The 20,074-nt window shown below is 37.2% G+C and overlaps 1 protein-coding gene across 1 annotated transcript in view; it reads left to right on the plus strand.

The window, feature by feature from the left end:
- Positions 1-11,439: 11,439 nt before the first annotated feature.
- LOC150086839 (uncharacterized) overlaps positions 11,440-20,074 on the plus strand; it is a 40,215-nt gene continuing 31,580 nt past the window's right edge. Inside the window, exon 1 of the mRNA XM_090372293.1 lies at positions 11,440-11,660. Coding sequence (XP_090228419.1) covers positions 11,440-11,660 — 221 coding nt within the window. The remainder of the gene's footprint in view (positions 11,661-20,074) is intronic.

Raw genomic sequence — 20,074 nt, forward strand, 5'->3', positions numbered from 1 at the left:
TTTTAGGAATATTGCTGAATGTTTTTACAATATTTTTGGATTAACCAGGAAATCGATTATCCAGGATTTTATTTTTACCGTCTATCCCGGAAAATCGAGAGTATTGTATATAGTAGTTAGGGTAGTTAGTCCATTGTGAACAAATTCCTTATGGCTTTTGATCAATTTACAGTCAGTGTATTGCAGTTTTCAATAACCTTTTTTGCTTGGTTTCATTTAGGAGTTTGTGTGTTTTCTAAAATTCAAATAGTTCCTGGTTTATCTTAAATTCAGATTATCTTAATTTCAGGCAAATATATATGTACATAATAAAATTTTGAATTGCCATTAATCACTTAAATGTTTATCACAGTAGAAGTAAATGCAAAAATTCTTTTTCAGGTATCAAGGCTCCTCAGCAGACAGCAACTGTTCGCCCTGTTCAGACTAGTGACTACAACCAATTTCATAGAACTTTTCATGAAAGTGACTGTTTGTACAGTAGAGATTTTGCAGTTCAGACCTATACACCCGTTACTACTCATTCAGGCTATATTGAAAACAGGATTTTAACACCATCAAAACTCAGGATTAAAGCTAGAGAAGGGAAAGGAAGGGAATTTGGTACCCAGACTGATATTAGTTATATATCTGGATGGGATAATGCTGATGATGCAGATTCTGTAGAAAGGTATTATAAGAAAATTAGTGTTCAGTTTCAGTTATCCATTTAGTTTGTGTATTTACTGATTATTTATTTTTTATTTTTTTCGCAAAAGGATAGGATAATAAATGAAGAGGTTATTTCTTTTTATAAAGGGACATAGTGTTCTGATGTGCTGCTTATTCCATGTAAATTTTTGCGAGTAGGAGTAGAAAGTAACTTATACAAATCAGATCTCATATTCACCATGGTGAGGTAAAGTTGCTTAAATCTTATGCTGAAGTGCACTGTTTTTTTAATATCTAGAGTAATGGTTAGGGTTAGGGTGAGACTGATGGTTGGGAGAGTGAATTGACAGGCAATTGACAATTGGACATCTGTGCAAAGATTGAACTTTCCCACAGAGCAGCTTTCCACATTATTCACAAAGACTTGGGGAATTCTAAGGTATGCATGCACCAGATTCTGCAGAAGTTGGATGTTGAGAAAAACCAGACTAAGTAGATGCTCAGAAAATGCAGACTTAATTGATATATGTCAAATCCTGCAGACACAGCATAGCGCAGATCCAGAGTTTTTCCTAAGTAGTGTATTCATCATGGCAGTTTTATGTCCATGTTGATTTTATGTGGGTTTATGTCCAGTGAGATGAAATGACAATCTACACAATGAAAACAAGTATCCAACACCAAAAAAAATTTTATCCAGCTTGCATCAGCTAAGATTCTTCTTATAGATTTTTGGGGTAAGTAAGGATTGATAATTCAAATTAAAAAATTAAAAATTCTACTTTCTGCCTTAAAATGGTCATAGTTCCATTCTTGTTGCTAATGTGTCCACCATGACAGTGTAGTAAGTATACTAGTTGTCACTTACTTGAAGAGACCATGGTTTGAATCTTGATGGAAACTAAAGGAATTCTTAAACATTTCTTCAGGCAGAGCTATAGTTAGCTAAAAAAAGTGGGAGGGGCAAAGGGATTAGCAAAAGTACTAACAATCAACAGTTCTGGGTTTGGCCCTGGTTTGTAATTAGTTGATCTCAAGGGCGCCTCCATAGCCAGGTGGGCAGGAGCAGCAGTGCGTAGTACATGCTTGTTGATTAGACTGCCGGGGTTTGAGCCTCTGACCACCAAATACGGAGGATGCAGAAAGGTCAGGGAATGACCGCCACATATCTACGGAGCAATATGGCCTTAGTTGCTAATACTCCTAAAAACCAAATAACAACAACATTTGATCTCAAGTGGTGCTTATGTTAGTATTAATAGTGGAATATGATACAAGAAATCAAGCGTATAAAGCATCAGCAAAAAAAAAAAAAAAAAATTCCATGTCAACTACCCACCCTCTCCAATAATTTGTCTAGTTCTTCCTTGAATTCATTTAAACTGCCCATTTCCACGAAAACAGATAGAAATTTGTTCCAACAATCAACCACCTACTGTCCGAAGGCAAACTTCTGCATATATATCCTTTCAGTGTGAATTTACCATCCTTTCAATTTGAATTTACATGCCCTTGTTTGTAATCTAAACAAGAAAAAGAATACCATCAGCTTAAACACCTCAATCAGATCACCTCACCGGCAACCTGATTGAGGTGTTTAAGGCTCCAGGTGCTGCATTTTGCAGATCGGAAGCATTTCTTCTTAAGACTACTCTTTCGTTCCCCTCACCAATCTCATTGCCCTTCTCTGCACCCATTCCAACAGATCTACATCCTTCCTAAATGGAGGCCTCCAGAATTGTATACAGTACTCAAGATGCAACCTAACCATTGTCTTGTACAAAGGGGTAATCACCTCCTTATTCCTGCTAGCAAAGTTCCAGTGCATCACTGACAAAACCTCCATGTGCTATCCTAGCAGCCTGCATTCCTCTGAGAACTTCATATCTGACCTGCAAAATTACCCCCAGGTCTTTTTCATTTCACTCTATCCCAAGTGTAGTACCTCACAGTTTTTTGTTAATTTGGGATTACTGCTACCCATATGTTAGTACCTTGAATTTGGCAATGTTGAACTTCATCTGCTATTTCTCATCCCATCTGCCTAATTTTTCTGGATCTTGTTGCATTGGCATACTTTGATTACTGTTAATAACGATCCTGTCAAACTTTGTATCATACAAACTTAGACATTAAGCTTGATATACCTTCATCAATATCATTAATAAATATAGAGAACAACAATGGGTGTAGCACTGAACCCTGGGGGTACTCCACTAATAACATTTGTCCAGGAAGAGTAGTATCCATTAATAACCACTCTGTCTTCTCTGACTGAACCATCCCTTTTTGCATAGCAGTAACTTTCCTTTAATGCCACACTGCTCCAATTTATACAGCAGGCTTTTATGTGCGACAGTATCAAAAGCTTTCCTGAAATTCAAGTATATGATATAAAATTATTTTTTGCATCCAGTTTTCCTTTGTTACTTTTTTTTTTTTTTTTTTTTTTTTTTTACTGCATCATAGTATCCAATCAGATTTGTCAAACAAGAATGCCCTTTAACAAATCCTTGCAATACAGTTGCATTCTTGGTCCTGCATTACCTCTTTATCTAGTGTCCATTATTTTCCTTGGAATAGAAGTTAAGCTAACAGGTCTGTAATTACTCATGTCACCTTGTGACTTGGGGCTTCATTCACACATCTCCAGTGTATAGGGACCTCTTCCTGAATCCAAAGATGATCTCATAACTATGGCTAAGGGTTTGCATACCTCCTTTGCTGCCTCTCATAATATAATTGGATGGATCCCACAACCCCCATGTGCTTGTTCTTATGTTTAGCTTAAACAATTTCTCTTCCACTTTTATATTGAGTTATCACAAAATCATTTAGCTCGCTCTTAGTAGTTTGATAAACTACTGGCATCCCCTTCTATAAAGAATTCATGTGTTGAATTCTTTATAGAATCGGCGGTTAATTGATTTCTCCATTACTTTAGAAAGAGTAGAAGTAATTGCAATGGGACGATAATTGGATGGGAGGGATTTGTCACCCTTTTTAGGAACTGGCTGGATATGAGCAAATTTCCAAACAGAAGGAAAAATACCTTTGTAATAAGAAAGTGAAAAAAGGCGGCAAAGAACGGGAGTAAGTTCAGGAGCACAGGTTTTGAGAACAAGTGGAGAAATACCATCAGGACCTGGAGCTTTTTAGCATCACGATTCGTCAAAATCCTTCTGATATCCTTTTGACGGAAGACCACAGGAGTCTTTGAATGCAGCATGTTGGGAATGGTGGGAGGTGTTTTACCAAGATCATTAATACATGAGTTGGAAGAAAAATGGGATGCTAGCAGGTCAGCTTTATCCTTGGCTGAAGTGACAACAGAACCATCTGGTTTGGACAGAGGTGGGAACAGAGATGGGCAAAAGTTACGGCCAATAGCTTTGGCAAGAGACCAGAATGCTCTGCTACCATTAGAGCAAGAAGCAAGTTTTCTACTCTTAGCCTGTTCAAACTCCAATTTGGACTGATTAATAACTGCTTTACAATTGTTGCGAGCTTTGGTGTAGGCAGAAAATTAAACTGAAGAATTAGAAACAAGCCAATTACGATATGCAACATTCTTCTCTTGAACAGTCTTAGCACATTTATTGGAAAACCAAGGTTTAGATAAAGGACGAGATTTTAAAGTGGAGTTTGGGATAAAGGATTCCATTCCTGCAAGAATAATTTCACTGACAAGATCTGAGCAAAAGTTGACATCAGAAGTTTTGAAACAGTAATCTGACCAAGGAAAAGAAGTCTCGCAGGTCATCCCATTTTGCGTTCTTGTAATGCCAAACAAAACGAGGTTGGGAATAGCCATGAGATAAAGGTTCCATTGGAGAAGAGACAATCACCAAGTTGTGATCTGAAGTGCCTAAAGGACCTCTCACTTCGACCGTGTACTTAGAAGGGTTGTTTGTGAGAAAAACATCAAGCATATTGGCTGTATGATTAGGATTGTCTGGTATTCTTGTAGGTAAATGAACAATCTGTGCAAGGTCATTAGTAATTGCAAAAGCCTCAGCATCTCGACCAGCTGGGTCGGTGTGACTAGAAAATGGAAGCCAGCTGGAGTTGTGAACATTAAAATCACCAAGGAAAATTACCTCACTGTTAGGAAAGTTGGACTGAAGAAAGTCAAGTTGCAAAGAGAGGAAGTCAAAGAGCTCCAAGTGATTAGTGTAGTTGGGAGAACGGTAGAGCCAACAGATGAATTTGACCCAATGAGGTAGAGAGATTTTAAGCCAGAGAAGATCAAAGAGAGGAGATTCCAAATTGCCAAGTCTCTGACAGGGAATATCAGAACGGACATATGCACAAGTACCATCTTTGAGGCGAAAGGAATCATACAGCAAATAATTTGGTTATCTGAGATGAGCAGTAGTTGAATCAAACCGATAACTGAGATTGTCAGAAAAAGTACATTGGGTTTGGCAGACTAAAAGTGGAAATGAACATCATTGAGATTAGAATTGAGACCACGTATATTTATGAAATGAATTAGGAAGTGCTTGGGAGGTTTAGATCTTTTCGCAGATAAGCTTGCTCTATTAGTTTGACAATTCATGGTGTATTCAATATTAAGAAAAAGTTGGGGAGACATGCTGTATGAAGTAATGAAATTTTTAGATATGGCTAACACATGGTAAGAATATACCCAGATCCTTGACATAACATAGCCTCGACAATGCTCCCCGCATACACACTATTCGGACTCCTTCCAGTCACTATCTGGCAAAGTAGAGGTAGCAATATTATACACTAGCTGATCCGGAAGCCTTCTAGAGAGTTACCAATAGGTTCGGTCCAGTGTACTAACTAGCGGTCAGCCTGCGAACACCGTTTTAGAGCTGTACCCTCGAAATGTAAGGAATATTGGATCTCGCCACGATGTTCATCATAACCTCAAAAGTCCTCAATCATACTGCATGATGGAAGCGATAGGGAAGGGTTGACCGGAACCCAGCTCTAGAGACTAAACATGGGTTCCACCACTTCAAGCTTCCAATATGCAAAGTGGTGGTATTGCACCGGTTGATGAGAGTCATCTACCTCCTAGTACTGCCTGGTAACATAGAGGGCGGTGTTCCTCCATGTGGTGTGGGTGCCACACCTCGACCTCTTCTTACGTTGGTTCACACCTGGATGGTCACCCACCATGTACTTGTGCATGGAGGTTATACCCAGGATTACTAACAGTCGCACCATCATGAAGGTGTAAGCAGAGGATTTGGCTATCACAGACCATCCGGTCAAGTGGACCCAATTTCGGACTTCGCCGAAATTGGGTCCACTTGACCTGAGTGTCACCCGAATATCAGTTCCATCAGCGTTTTAGACTCCGAGGTAGCAAGTACAGCTTGTCTGGCATATCAGAGAGAATGTCTGTGACAACCTCAACGACCATACTAGAGTTGGCGCTGACCGGGCTAGCCAGGTGGGTAAAGTGCCTGCCTGGCAACCCAAAGGTCGCGGGTTCAAATCCCGCCTTGGGCTTGGATCAAAGTACTGCAAAAACCTTGGGAGGTGCACTATGGCCACAGAAGCCGATGCGCCACCAACTTTTTTTTTTTTTTTTTTTTGTAAAACTGCATTAAAATAGGAATTAAAAAAAAAAAAAAAAAAAAAAAAAAAAGCTGGGAATTTTTTGCTGAATTTCATTAATGAATATGGCTAGGATAGCTTTGCTGTAATTTTGCAGTTAGTCATAAAAAACTCAAACTTCATCAGTTTTAATTTCCAGTGCAGCACATATGATATGACCCAGGGCAGATAACCTTCTTTCAATATAGAAGGTAATAAAGATTAGTAAAAGAACTTAAGTTTATTAAAAACTAATACAGGTCGACCATCACTAATCCAGCTGCGTTGGGACCTGTGGGGTGCCAGATTAGTGAGTTTGCCGGATCACTGGTGGTTATTTTCGCCCATACATTTTGCCCAACAGCTAACCATGTCCTTCTACCTTTAACACGTTGACTGCCAAGCTAGTTTAAGGAAAAAATTCCCCATGGGCCAAAAAATATTTAGGAAATAATTTGATTAGTAATTATAAAATAAATATTGTAACGTCAGTCTTGTCATTTTTTTGCTTGGCCACATATATTGGTTACTTTATTTCTCGAGAAGCCGTGTCAGCCACATATGTGTGACGCTATTACGGTATACACATGAAGGTCGTTTGTGATTAGTTTATTGCACGTGCAACGAGCGCTGCAATAAAACTAATTACGATAAAATAAACTCTTAAATATTGCAATAAGTTTGTCAGTATCGTTAGATTTTGTGAAAACAAGTTTGTTAGCGTGCTGTATTATCCATCATATTGTGTTGTGTTTTTCTGAAAGTTTGTATAATCGTGTTGTAAAAAAAAAAAAAAAAATCTAAAAAGGAATGGCTAAAAGAAAATTACTGAGATAAGAGGAACTGAGAGAAATTGCTGGAATTTACAATTAAGCAGAGTTAAACTTCTCACAGACACTGCTGTCGAGTTTTTTCAAAAGTTCAACTTTATCTGTTATGGACAATGTACAGTGTTTGCGCTTTACACCACGAGAGGCACTTCCTTTATGCATTGGAACCATGGCTGGGGCTAAATGTGAGCAGGTTATAATAATAAATGCAGAAAAACAAGTGGAAATGGCTTGCCAGTGCTATGAGTTCGCGCCAACAGCTGATGCTGCAACCAATGCCACCAAAACAGTAGCGGCAGGTCGGTGCGCTGACCCGGGAAATTTGAAATTACATTCATGGAAATTATGTCGGAATTAGCAGTGGAACTGGATTACCGGTGGCCAGATTAGTGATGGTCGCCCTGTATAATTGAAGATTATTTTCAGCTCCTAACTTGTTTTTTCTGTAGTCTAGAAATATGAGCCAAAACCCCTTCCATGTCAATACATTAGTAAAGGCTGTTTCCTTCATTCACAGTTACAAAACACAGTGATAGTCAAATGCAGAGACCTGTTTTGAATGTCAAAACAGGTTGATGTTGTAAATTTTGTCAAGGTGTTTTATTCATATGGGGGGGGTGACATTAATGCATGTTGTCATTTGCTTGCTGATTCAATCCCATAGCTGCCAACTCTCTGTATTTACGACTCCGTTTTTACTCAAATTGACCCTTTTCAGCACACAAATTAATAAAATGACAAGGATTTTGTTACCATCAAATGCTTAATCTCCCTTTTAATACCCATGCTATTCATTTTTAGTCTTACAATAACAATGTATTATCAACACTAAGTGCCAGACAGTTTTTTGAAGGAATCCCACATGCTTTCAGGTTGTTCAGATGTCCAATTTTGTATATTATTGAGTCAACATCCCCCAATTCTAGCACTGAGAGCATTTTATTTAAGCAACTTTTTTTTTTTTTATTACAAAGAGTTGCCACAATGGGATATACCTTGGAATCAGTTTAATTACTGCCATCTGCAGCAATTGAAAATGGCCCTTTTTTTTTTCCAGAGCCATCACTAAATTTTCTTTCCCTATTCATGCAATAATCGGCCGCATGTTCCCAAGGACTGTCAAATCAGTAATCAGCCCAGCAGGGGCCAGAATTATGAATGGGAAAACTATATCCATCTGATGCTCTCCCACAATAAGTTGAGTATTTAGCATGACAGGGAATCTCGTGCCTGCTGATCCAAGATAACAAGGGGTAAGGCTGCTATTTTTGCCATGCCTGGCAAACAAAAATCAAAGAATGTGTGTGTGTGTGTGTGTATGTATGTATGTATGTATGTGTATATATATATATATATATATATATATATATACACAGTAAACCCCCGCTATTCGCGGTATCTGTATTTGCGGTTTCGCATATTCGCGGTCGCTGATTTAACATAAAATGAAACCTAAAAAATGTGAATTTTAAAGCGCCGTGAACATTTTCCGCCATAAAAAAACATGGGCATGGCTAAAATTATCTTTCCCGGTCAAAACAGCGCTCAGTGGGTGGGGGGGAGAGGGGATGACAAAATCGCGAACGTGGATGTTTCTCACTAATCCTTGTTCGGTATGTGTGGAAGGTTTCGTCGTTTGTTTTTAATTTATATGCTTTTAAAATTGAATAAATTTATCAATTGATATGCTTACAAAATTGATAAATCTACCATTTTGCAGTGTAAAACAGACTTTTTCGAGTGTGTGAACGAAAGAAAGTGACTTTATTTGGACAAGTTCTTTCTAACCCATACAAAAATATGGCTACGAATAACAAGGGAAATGTGAATGTGAAATTATCAAAGAAGGTTGGCGAATAAAATTGAGTTATTAGACAAAATTTCTAATGGTGAAAGTGTCTTCTCAGTGGCAAAACATTATAAAATCAATGATTCAACGGTACGATCAATCAAGAAATCGGAAGAAAAAATCCGCCATAGTGTCCGTGAAAACGTGCTAATTGCTTCAAAAATTTTCTCTGTAACTCGTGATGTTAAATTAGAAAAAGGAAAAGCTTTAAATCTGTGGATAGAAGACCGAACTCGAAATAAAATTCCGTTAAGTTCACTCATTATTCATGAAAAGGCAAAACTCCTTTATCAACACTTAAGCGAAACTGGTAATAGCACTGGCGGATAAGTTATTTTAGTTAGCAAAGGCGCTGGTTTGAAAGATTTGTTTGAAATTTCTAATAAATATTACATTTAATATTAAAGTGTTTCTTATTTTCATTTCGATGCCATATGCTTGCATTTCACTATGTACATAGTCATATTATGAAGGTACATAGACAAAATTTTAGACTAGTTTTTCTTATATATTTCATACTTTGGAACGGAACCCCTTTATTACTATGGGAGCCATAACTCAGTATTCGCGTTTTCGGTATTCGCAGCATTTCTCAGGAACGTAACTCCCGCGAATAGTGGGGGTTTACTGTATATATATATATATATATATATATATATTGGTGCAAACAGAACTCCTATATTCTTTAGTACTTAGTTTGCTGTCAAAATTTCTGCCCCAGGGTGGCTCCTGAGGTATATGAGATGTTAGTAAGTAAATTGGACATAAGAGAGCTTATGTCCAGTTTATAGCTTTCAAGTTTTGAGAGCTATAAAATGCCATTGTATGTTGGGTGTAGGCTTTTTCTGTACACAGCATTAAGCAAACTAGGTTTCTTTTTAGTACATCAATCTCAAATTATGAAAGCACTTTGCCACAAGTTACCCTGGTATTGCAGTACTCTAAATAAAATTCACTGCTCCAGTATATTGCTGTTTATTAAAGTGTATGCCACTTCTCACCTGGTTTTTGATCCTATTTTGAATCTCATTGGTTTTGGTAGGTAAGCACTGTGAAGACCTAAATAACCCAGTGACAAGATATATCCACAGTTTGTGAGATGAGAGATGGTGCAGTAAGTAAATTAGACATGCATGAATTTAGGGGAAAAAGTCTCAAGCTACAAGAGCTATAAAATGTCATTATACATGTCATGTATAGCCTATTTTGCATTGATCTTTATATTGTGGGCACTCCACCATTAGTTGCCCTGGTATTGGCCTGCTCTGAACAAAAAGCTCTGAATAACTTGAATTATTAATGTGTAAATTAATTTGGTTATCAGATAAGATTTATCTGATAACCAAATTAAAAATTGATCATGCCAATGATGACTAATAAAAGTATGAACAAAACTGAATGACAGCTTAAGCTGGCAGTGGTAGTGGGCTACAAGTTGTGATAATTACAGTGGCATGGAATCTGATATACCAAAAATTCTCTTTTTATTTCTGTAAACTTTTTGCCTACTTTTTATTTCTGATTTTTGAGCATGTATTCTTGACCTTTACCTCTTGAATCGCTGAGCTCTAAGTGCTGGTTTATATCATTTTTTAGAGAAAAAAAATAGATTAACAGATATTTCCTTTCCAGGTACAGCTTTTTTAAAAATTTTTTTTATTCCTATTTTAAAAATAAATAATAGGACTGACATAGAAAAATGTACTGTAATTTAAAACAGTTTTAAAATTTTGTAATTTTTTTCCTTGCCTTAAAACAGCTTACTTCACTGAATTTACTTCATTTATGTTATTAATTTTTTATTATGACATTAGTTATGCATTTGCATCATTACTACATAGTTGAATTTTTTAGGGAAACTGATAGCACTATTTAAAAGCTATTTTGCTTCTCATCAGTGAGTAGGTACTCAGAGATGTAAGGGTTGCAACCTAGTTGAATTTCACAATGAGATGTTAAACTAATGATGCCAATATACAAATTTATTTGTATAAAAAATTCAGCTACATAGTAATTAATGTCATAGTTTGAATTCTATGTAGTTTTGAGACTTTCTGCCCTAAAATATTATTATTGTTTTATTTTAAATATGGACTTTAGTCAGGCAGTTTTATGTACAAAATATCAGCATATGTATTGTAGTTAAACTGTTTACAGATTTAATTAAGCATTTTTCTCTTCTGATTTGCTGTGTTAAATTTTTAGTGTAAGCATAATTGGTGTGATGAATGCTGTATTGTGCAAAGCATAATAAAAGTGTCCAGAGGGATAAAATGATTATACCTTTTATCACTTAAATGTTTAAAGAGATTTTTAAATTCACTCTTATAGTTGTATCTGTATATATATCACCAATTTTTATTTTTCTTTAGTACAACAAGTTCTACTCACAGTCCACCAGGAAGGAAAGCAAATAGACTTCAACATAGTAAACCAACTAAAGCATTCCGAAGAAGTTTTCAGAGTGATGGTGAGTGGTCTCATGAACGGCCTAAGTGGGGAGTAAATCAACCACAAAAATCTTTTATAAAAATGACAGAAAGAGATCCACATTTCAACAGAAGAAAGAAATTGCAAGAAATGCGTAAACAACATTGGGAGAGAGAAATGGCCACTCAGCGAGCTTTAGCAGAGGCACGACGCTCCTCTTTGTCTTCTCGGCAAGGAGGCAGAAGTCGAAGCTGTTTAAATTACCATCGTACTCTTACAAGTTCTGATGGCACTGGATTTAGTAGCTCAGAAGCGGAAGGAAGGTAGGTAGGATAGAATTCCTGTGCTACTCCATTTGTTGACTGTTATTGAATGTGCTAACTTTAATTTTTTTTTTCCTAATGATTTTCCACCCTCCAGCATGGGCAAGGGGGAATAATTTTTCATTGCAGAATTGCCAATTGGAATTAGTTGAAACAAAAATAATTACTGTAACTTTAAACAAAAGGATAAATTATTAATTGTATTTTTGTTTAAAGGACAATTACATTGTGTTCTGTAGACATAAAAATATGTGGACACCAAGTGTAGATGTTTCTTTCTAGTACAGTCAGTAACACCCACTGCAGTTGACACTAGTTTGCTTAGTGTCATTATTAAAAAAAAAAGTTTGAATTTCCCCTTATTTACACAACAGTTCAGGTTAATTTCTTCCTTTTGTTCATGCAATGTAAGGCACACTATATCCAGTGTAGCTTATGTGCCATTAAACACCCATAACACACACACTCATGCAATGTAGTAAAGAGATCTAAACAACACATTGGACAAGGGAAATATAATAAGGATCATGCAACAATTTATACACACAAAGTTATCATCAGGCTAAGGAAATCAGTTTCCATAGGTTAAATAAAATTTCAGCTGGCTTCATGCATTCTTAGCAAAACACAATAGAAACTTAAATAATTTCTGTTAAATATGTGAATGAAACAATGATCACCTTTTTAGTGTGCTGGAAGTAACAATCCATAATTTATTATACTGAAACACTTATTGAAGCAAAAATGGTATCACATTTAATCTACTTTGTATAGACATTTGTATAGATTGTAATTTTCAGGAAATATGTGTGAAAAAAGATTGGATAAACTCCAGATCTTGGGTACTAGTCCATATTTCGACAAACGGACAGGAACAGAGCAGTGATTGGCAGGTGCCACTCACTGCTTACCCCACCTACTGCCCTCCTCCTAGGTTGATATGCCCAGGGGGTTTTTCCCCCCACTTGCCATTGTTTTTAAATCAGGAACTCGTTTTCCGATTTTAAAACAGCAGGATTTTAAAACAGCAGGATGTGGGGATAAACACCCTACCTAAGCCAAGCAGCCCCCTTCATCGACTACACAAAACAATCAGAAAGAAAATGCTTTTACAATAATCACCCAATCACAGAAATAGACTGTACAATCACTCTGTTCTACGACCACACCCATTGTTTTTTCTGGCACGGCTCACAAAGGTGAATGTACAGCTCAATGTCATGATGAGTAATGTTCTTGTACTTGTGTGAGATTTCTTTCAACATTCTGTCACGTCCTCCATGGCCAAATGAGCTTCATGAAGTCATTAAATAACTCAGAATCTGTGACGTAAAACTGGATCTCACTGACGCCTTCTTTAACAGGATAAATCAACTCACTTTTGTTTTCTACGACCATCACATCATAGCGATTCAGCAGCCAAAAGTCACGTGGTTTCTTCTTAGTAGCCATATTAGCATTTTTCACATCGTTCACTAACTTTAGGTAGTTTCGGTTAAAAAAAATGCAGTTTTTGGCAGCATTGGCTCAAACTTTAGGTAGATCTTAGTAGAATCGTTGTTGCATGTCAACATGCCGTGATTCCTGCCCAGACAATGTAGCTTGCTCAGCCATTTTTTGTGCAGCAGGGCCAAATTGAAATCGCATTTTTCTTACTGCCGAACAAAGCCAGCAGTGCAAATGGTGGAAGTACTCTGGCTCTCTGTTTGAGGCGAGCATTGAAAGTCGCGTGACTCACCTCACAACATTAAAACGTCACTGCCGGGAGTATTTTATACTTTACATTCACCTTTGTGAGCCATGCCAGAAAAAACAAAAAGGTGTTAAAAAGGGTGTTGTAGTGAAGCCTATGATTTTTTCTGAGTTCAATTCCCGTTGTCAGGTCGATCTCATCGATTTTCATTCACATCCTGACAGGGAATACAAGTTTATAATGATATACCAAGATCATCTCACTAAGTTTGTGGTTCTCAAGGCTCTGACATCAAAGGCAGTGGAAGAAGTGGCATATAACCGTGTGGACATATTTACGTTGTTTGGAGCACCATCGATTCTGTAATCCGACAATGGCAGAGAATTTTCTAATAATGTGGTGAGAAGCCTAAAGGAGTACTGGCTGACTTTGAAGATCGTCCATGGCAAGCCTCGCCACTCACAAAGCCAAGGAAGTGTCGAAAGAGCTAATCAGGACATTGAAAATATGCTGTGCATTGAAAAAACTGACCGATGTAGTGAGGGACTACGTTTTGTGCAACTTATGAAGAACAGGGCATTTCATTCTGGGATTAAGAGAACACCTAAGAGAACTGCAAAGCTAAAGTGGGTCTCACAACATCTTCCTTACCCTAAGATGTTTTACAAGACATACGGACTGAGGAGCAACTGGAAAAAATGATGGAAAATGTCCAAACAATACAAGAAAAAAACAGATCACCCTATCCAAGAGAAAGAGTCTATTGCACAAAACATGGACGAGACTCTAGTCAACGATGGAAGAAACAAAAGTGGTGATGAATAGATATATCTACTGAAGAAGCTTCCGGTTCTGCTACCTGCTGCATCTGTTTGAAGGAAACCAGTGGTGCCCATACATGCGGAAACTGTCACCGAAATGTTCATGCCACTTGTGGACATGAGAGTAAGGACAATGGAAGTGAGAAAATAGGTTATGATGTTAATATTTTGTGTACTCTTTGCTTCAATATTGAGAATGCTGTCGAAGGTAAAATGCGATCTAAATTGAATCTGGAAATACAGGCCAAAAAAATGAAAATGGATTCCGACAAAAAATTTCCTCCTGCACCTTTGGGGGCCACTGTGCGAGTTCCTATTCCAGACGTTGACAAGGGACGGGGTGACTCACGCAATCTGCTGGCGGTTATGAGTGTGACAGATGATGGTTTTTACTGACTTGGAACTGCTGAAGGAATTTTAAATGAACTCTATGCTAGATCACAATTCACTTTATGTCCCAAGGACTTCCTGAGAGTTGCAGACGTACGAAATAGCTCTCTGGTCAGCCCCTTCCGCTCAGTCCACGGGTAGTGGCCAAGGGTTCGTGAGGTGTATTTGCAAGACCAAGTGCTGAAATTTGAAGTGCTTTTGTATGAAAAAGGCAATTAAGTGCAATTCAAAATGCCATTCCAGTCTACCTTGTAGCAACTAGGGAAAGTATGTAAAATATTAAAATAAAACAGACATTTCATACTTTATCTAAAAAACGTAACGCACTGTATAGAATGCCTGCTTTTCACACTTTGCTGGTAACATATACTTCATATTTTTCAAATTTATTTACAATACTCCTAGCATTAGTGTACATGCAAGTATACATGGACATGTTCTTACTCTTAGTTACCCTAATGCAGCCCATGTACAGGGCTAGAGGTGTCTAAAATAACGGCTTATAATGTGAGTACCACTGATTATATTTTCTCAAACAAAAGCACAGTCGATAGCAAATCTCTCCAAGATTTGTTTCGTCACACTGTCAAGGTCACTATTGCAGGTGCGTCACCAGTAGGCAATGTCTAGTTAGGAGTACACAGAAGTGCCATCATCGGTCCATTTTTTTTCCCCACACACACACACACACACACACACACAGTGCCCACAGTGACGGGACACACCTCAACATGCTGCAGATCTTTGCTGTTCCACAGATTCCCCCAGGTTTTAGTAAGATGGTGCTCCACCACACTTCCATTGAGATGTTATCACATTTTTGAACAACACTTTTCCTTGACATTGGATCAGAAGAGGAGTCCCAACTGCCTGGCTGCCTAGATCTCCGAATATGACTCCATTGGACATTTTTGAATGGGGCTTTATTAAAGACTGTGTGTACCAGAGAAAAGTTTGGGATTTGGACGATTTGAAAGAGCAGTTGCTCTAATAATGCCTCAGATGCTGAAAACACTTGGCAAGAGCTCGAGTAACATTTTGACATCTCTCAAGCTACAAAAGGTGCCCACGTTGAACTTTACTAACCTTCCTATAAACTTGGCAAGTTACTCTGTATAATAACAAAAAAAAATTATTTTAATACACTTTGTAGATGCTGAGATATGTGTGTTTTATTTTTGGATACCTCTAACCTGAACACCCTGTATTTACGTGTTCCTATAGAAGCAATGCAAGAATCAATTTTCACATCTGACTGTGGTTCTAGTTAATCTGTTAGTCTGTGTATCTCCCAAAGCTAGCAGTTTTTCAACCCACATCACTGGAGGCACCACTCCAATTTTGAGAGTAGTGTTCCATGGTAAGGCAGATTCTTGGTTGATATTATTTGACTGATCTGTGCTTTTGCACTTGTGAATAGTGAGGTTACAGTTGCTATTATATTATTACTTATGAACATATATCGGGAGAGAACTATGAAACGTTATTTTTAAATTTTTAGGGATGCATGTACTGCTGTCTTCCCTCTATTTTCAAGTAATAACTTGCATCCCGCAGTTTGCCATTGTAACCGTCACCTTTTTCAGTATATGTTTACATTGTCATGGTAATTTCAAGTAATATATCTGTTTGTGTACAAATTGTCTTAATCTTTAAGTAAGTGCTGCTATTTTTATATGGGTTTTTTTTTTCCTTTTTTCTCCAAGTAGTTGTGGACACATTTTACAATAGATTTCAGCACAAAAATGTTTTTAAAATTGGAAAACAAGATTGCACATGTCAGCCATTATCTTATTCTGGCTCAGAAAAGTCAATTCTCTGGAATTCAGATCCACGATCCAGAACTTGATAAAATTGAATTGTGATACACATAAAAAGATGTAGAAAATTTTATTTCACAAAGAAAAAGAAGAGTAAAGATTTTTTTTTTGATTTTTTTTATTATTAATTCTGATTTGATTTTTGACAGTAATTTTGTGCAGCTAAGTTAAAATAAGAACAAATTATATTTACACTTATTTTCAAGGCTCCATAAACTCACTTTACAAAGCCCATGGCAGTCAAAATTTCTAACCATGAGAATTGCGCAAAAGTTATTGCAGCATAAATTGGCTCTTGCACCTTTGCATAATTTTTGGAACGCGCGCGCACACACACACACACACACACACACTCTCTCTCTCTCTCTCTCTCTCTCTCTCTCTCTCTCTCTCTCTCTCTCTCTCTCTCTCTCTCTCTCTCTCTCTCTCTCTCTCTCTCTCAAATATAATAAGTAGTACAGAAAAAAGAGTGAAGAAACAAATAAATAAAGACAGAAGCAGAAAAGGAGAGAGCAGAAGGAATATGTATCTAAGATATTAAAAATAAGTCAAATATAGTCAAAGTTATAAGCCAATAAATGCTAAATTTAGACTGGCACCACCTGACCATGCTGAGGCCAGAAAATTGTGAAATATCAAAAATATAATATGATAAATCAACCACGAAATAGAAATAGGACGAACAAAAGCAAGGAAGAAATAATAGACAACCATTGGATCCTATTTCATCAGGGGTCCCTAGATATTTATTATATTTTCCTTGCTTTGTTTGTCCTGTTTCTATTTTTCTTTTGTGGTTGGTTTATATTGTCATATTTGTGATATTTCATGCTTTTTTTTGGCTTTTGCATGGCTGTGGTATAAATTTATTATTTATTGGCTTATAACTTTGATTATATTTAATATTTAAATTTTTTTTTTTAGATACACCTCCTTCCTTTTCTTTTTCTGTCTTTGTTTATTTATTTGTTTCTTCACTTTTTTTCCCACACTTCTTCCATATTGCCTCTATATTATGTATTATATTGTATGTTATGTAACACGTTGCTGGATGTTGTGTATGCAGCCACTTATGTTCGTAACCATTTCTTTATTTTTACTCATATTATTTTTACAGTTTTGTGTGTGCGTGCATGTGTGTAATGAAAAAACTCCTAAAATGCAAAAAAAAAAAAAGAAAGAAAAAAAAAAAAAGGTTTATGGTATCCAATAGAAACAAAGTAAAATGAAAATAAAATAAATTAAAATAATTTTGATTTCAACTTCAGTAATTGAAACAAATTACTTCAAAATATGATTTATGGATTTAATGAAATGAGTAAATTATGACATGCATAATTTATCCATTGTATCATATTACAAGTAGGTCCTGTTTTATGATGGTCCATTTTTATGACTTCACATTAACGACTGTTTCAAAATATTACCTGAAAAAAATTGAAAATAAGAAAAAAATCGCAACTCAGTAACACATCGCAGCAATGCCTGCGAGTCCAAACACACACACACACACTAGGCGTTTCTTTTGTTTTTTGTGGTGCATTGTGGGTAGAATGATAGCGACACCAGGAGTTTATGTTCAGTGTGCCATGTTGGTTTCATTGTGAATTTTCCCTCAATTGTTAACAGGTTACACAGTGTTATTTCTCATTAATAATAATAATACTAATGATTTTTGTGTAACCATGAGCTCTAAGCGTGGGGCAGTATCTGTACCAGGAGGGGCCAAAAAAGAGTGTAAAACACTAACAATTAAGGAGAAAATGGATGCGATTCACCACATGAGTCTGGTGAGTATCAGTCGGATGTGTGTAAGGTGTTGAGTTTAGCACCTTCTACTGTATCAACGATTATGAACAGCGTTGATATAATAAAGTGCACGCACACGCGCGGATAACAAGTATGTCATCCTCCAGAACAACTTATTCATGCATTGAGACAATGGAAAAAATGGAGAAATTGTTAGTGTTGTGGGTTGACGATATGAACCAAAATAACGTTCCTGTTACACAGCTGGTAATTCTGGACAAGATGAAGTCGTTATTTGGTGAAATATGTGAAGAGTCTGGTAGCACTGAAACATTTACAGCCAGCAAAGGGTGGGTTCATCGGTTTAAAAACTGTTCTAAAATTCACAATGTGAAAGTGTCTGGTGAGGCTGCTAGTGATGAAATTGCAGTGGCGGAAGAGTATCCTTCCGAATGCTTAATAAAAGAAGGCAACTACCACCCTGATTTAGTTTTTAATGTGAATGAAATGGGGCTTTATTAAAAAAATTGCCAAGTAGGATGTACATCGCCTGTGAGGAGAGGTCTTCCTCTTGTTTCAAGGTTGCAAAAGATCGGTTGACATTGCTTCCGGATGGCAATGCATTGGGAACATTTAAACTCAAACCTATGTTACCATTCAGAGACACCTCGTGTAATGAAGGGCATGGTGAAGACACGGCTTCCTGTGTTTTGGCACTCTAACAAAAAATGTGTGGGTGAGTTGGACAATTTTTAGCAAATGGTACACCTTGTACTTTTGTACAGAGGTTGCTCAGTTTTGGGCAGCAAATGGCTTGGCTCTCAAAGTCATGTTGGTGGTGGACAATGCCCCAGGGCACCCAGCCAACCTCCAAGAAATCCACAATGGCCATTTGGAAGTTGAGGTTATGTATTTGCCTCTCTACACAACTTCACTTTTGTAACTGTTGGACCAGGGTGTAATTGCAACCTTTGAGGCATATTATTTGTATACGAATTTCAAAGGGATTGTTGAGGCTGTGCAGTCTGATATAACTGTGAGAGACTACTGGATGTTGTATAACGTCCTGAATGCTATCACAAACATTGATTCTGCCTGGGAGTAAGTGTCACAGTCATACATGAATGCCATCTGGTGTAAATTGTGGACTGAAGCGGTGATTGATTTGGTAAAGATTGAGCCAGTTTCGGAAGTGGCTAAAGATGTTTCTCGCATGGCTAAGGATGTTGGCATTGACAATGTTGAACCAGATGATGTTGACCAGTTGCTGGAGAGTCGTGTTGAGCCACTTTTGAGGGAGGAATTGGAGGAACTGACTGTGCAACTTCAACAATATGAGGCTGAGACACTAGATGGAGTGGAAGAGTTGGAGCCAATCAGAACATTAAAAACAAAAATATTCAGTGTGCTCTTGCCAAAATTCGTAGTGCATTTGATGAACTTTGTGATAATGATCCTGATTGGGAACGTAGCCATGGCATCCAAAGAGGTGTCAACATGATGCTGAAGCCCTACTATAACGTCTTGGAAGAAAGAAGTAGGAAGTCATGTCAGACGTCAATACTACAGGTCTTGACAAAAGGGAAAGGAACCCAATGACCCTTAACCAGGAACCTCCCATTAATGTCACCCCAATATGCCTTTGTCACATAAAATATCAGTGGAGTAAATACGTACTTCAAGCGATGACTCCACAGGACCAAATTAAGTTAATTTTATTTTATTAATTGTTTTATGTATAAGTATAAACAAAACATGTGCATTAAATGTTTAAAATACAGGCAGTTCTCGCTTTATGCGTTCCCGAGTTTACGGGATTTTTTTTAAGTATCAACAAAATCGAAAATATGAACATTACAGTAGACTCTTGATTTTCCAGGATAGATGGTAAAAACAAATCCTGGATAATCGATTTCCCAGTTAATCCAAAACTACAGAAGT

This window comes from Mastigoproctus giganteus, chromosome 4 (genome assembly GCF_048544385.1).
Source record: "Mastigoproctus giganteus isolate SK-2022 chromosome 4, ASM4854438v1, whole genome shotgun sequence".
Taxonomy (NCBI): Eukaryota; Metazoa; Arthropoda; class Arachnida; order Uropygi; family Thelyphonidae; genus Mastigoproctus; species Mastigoproctus giganteus.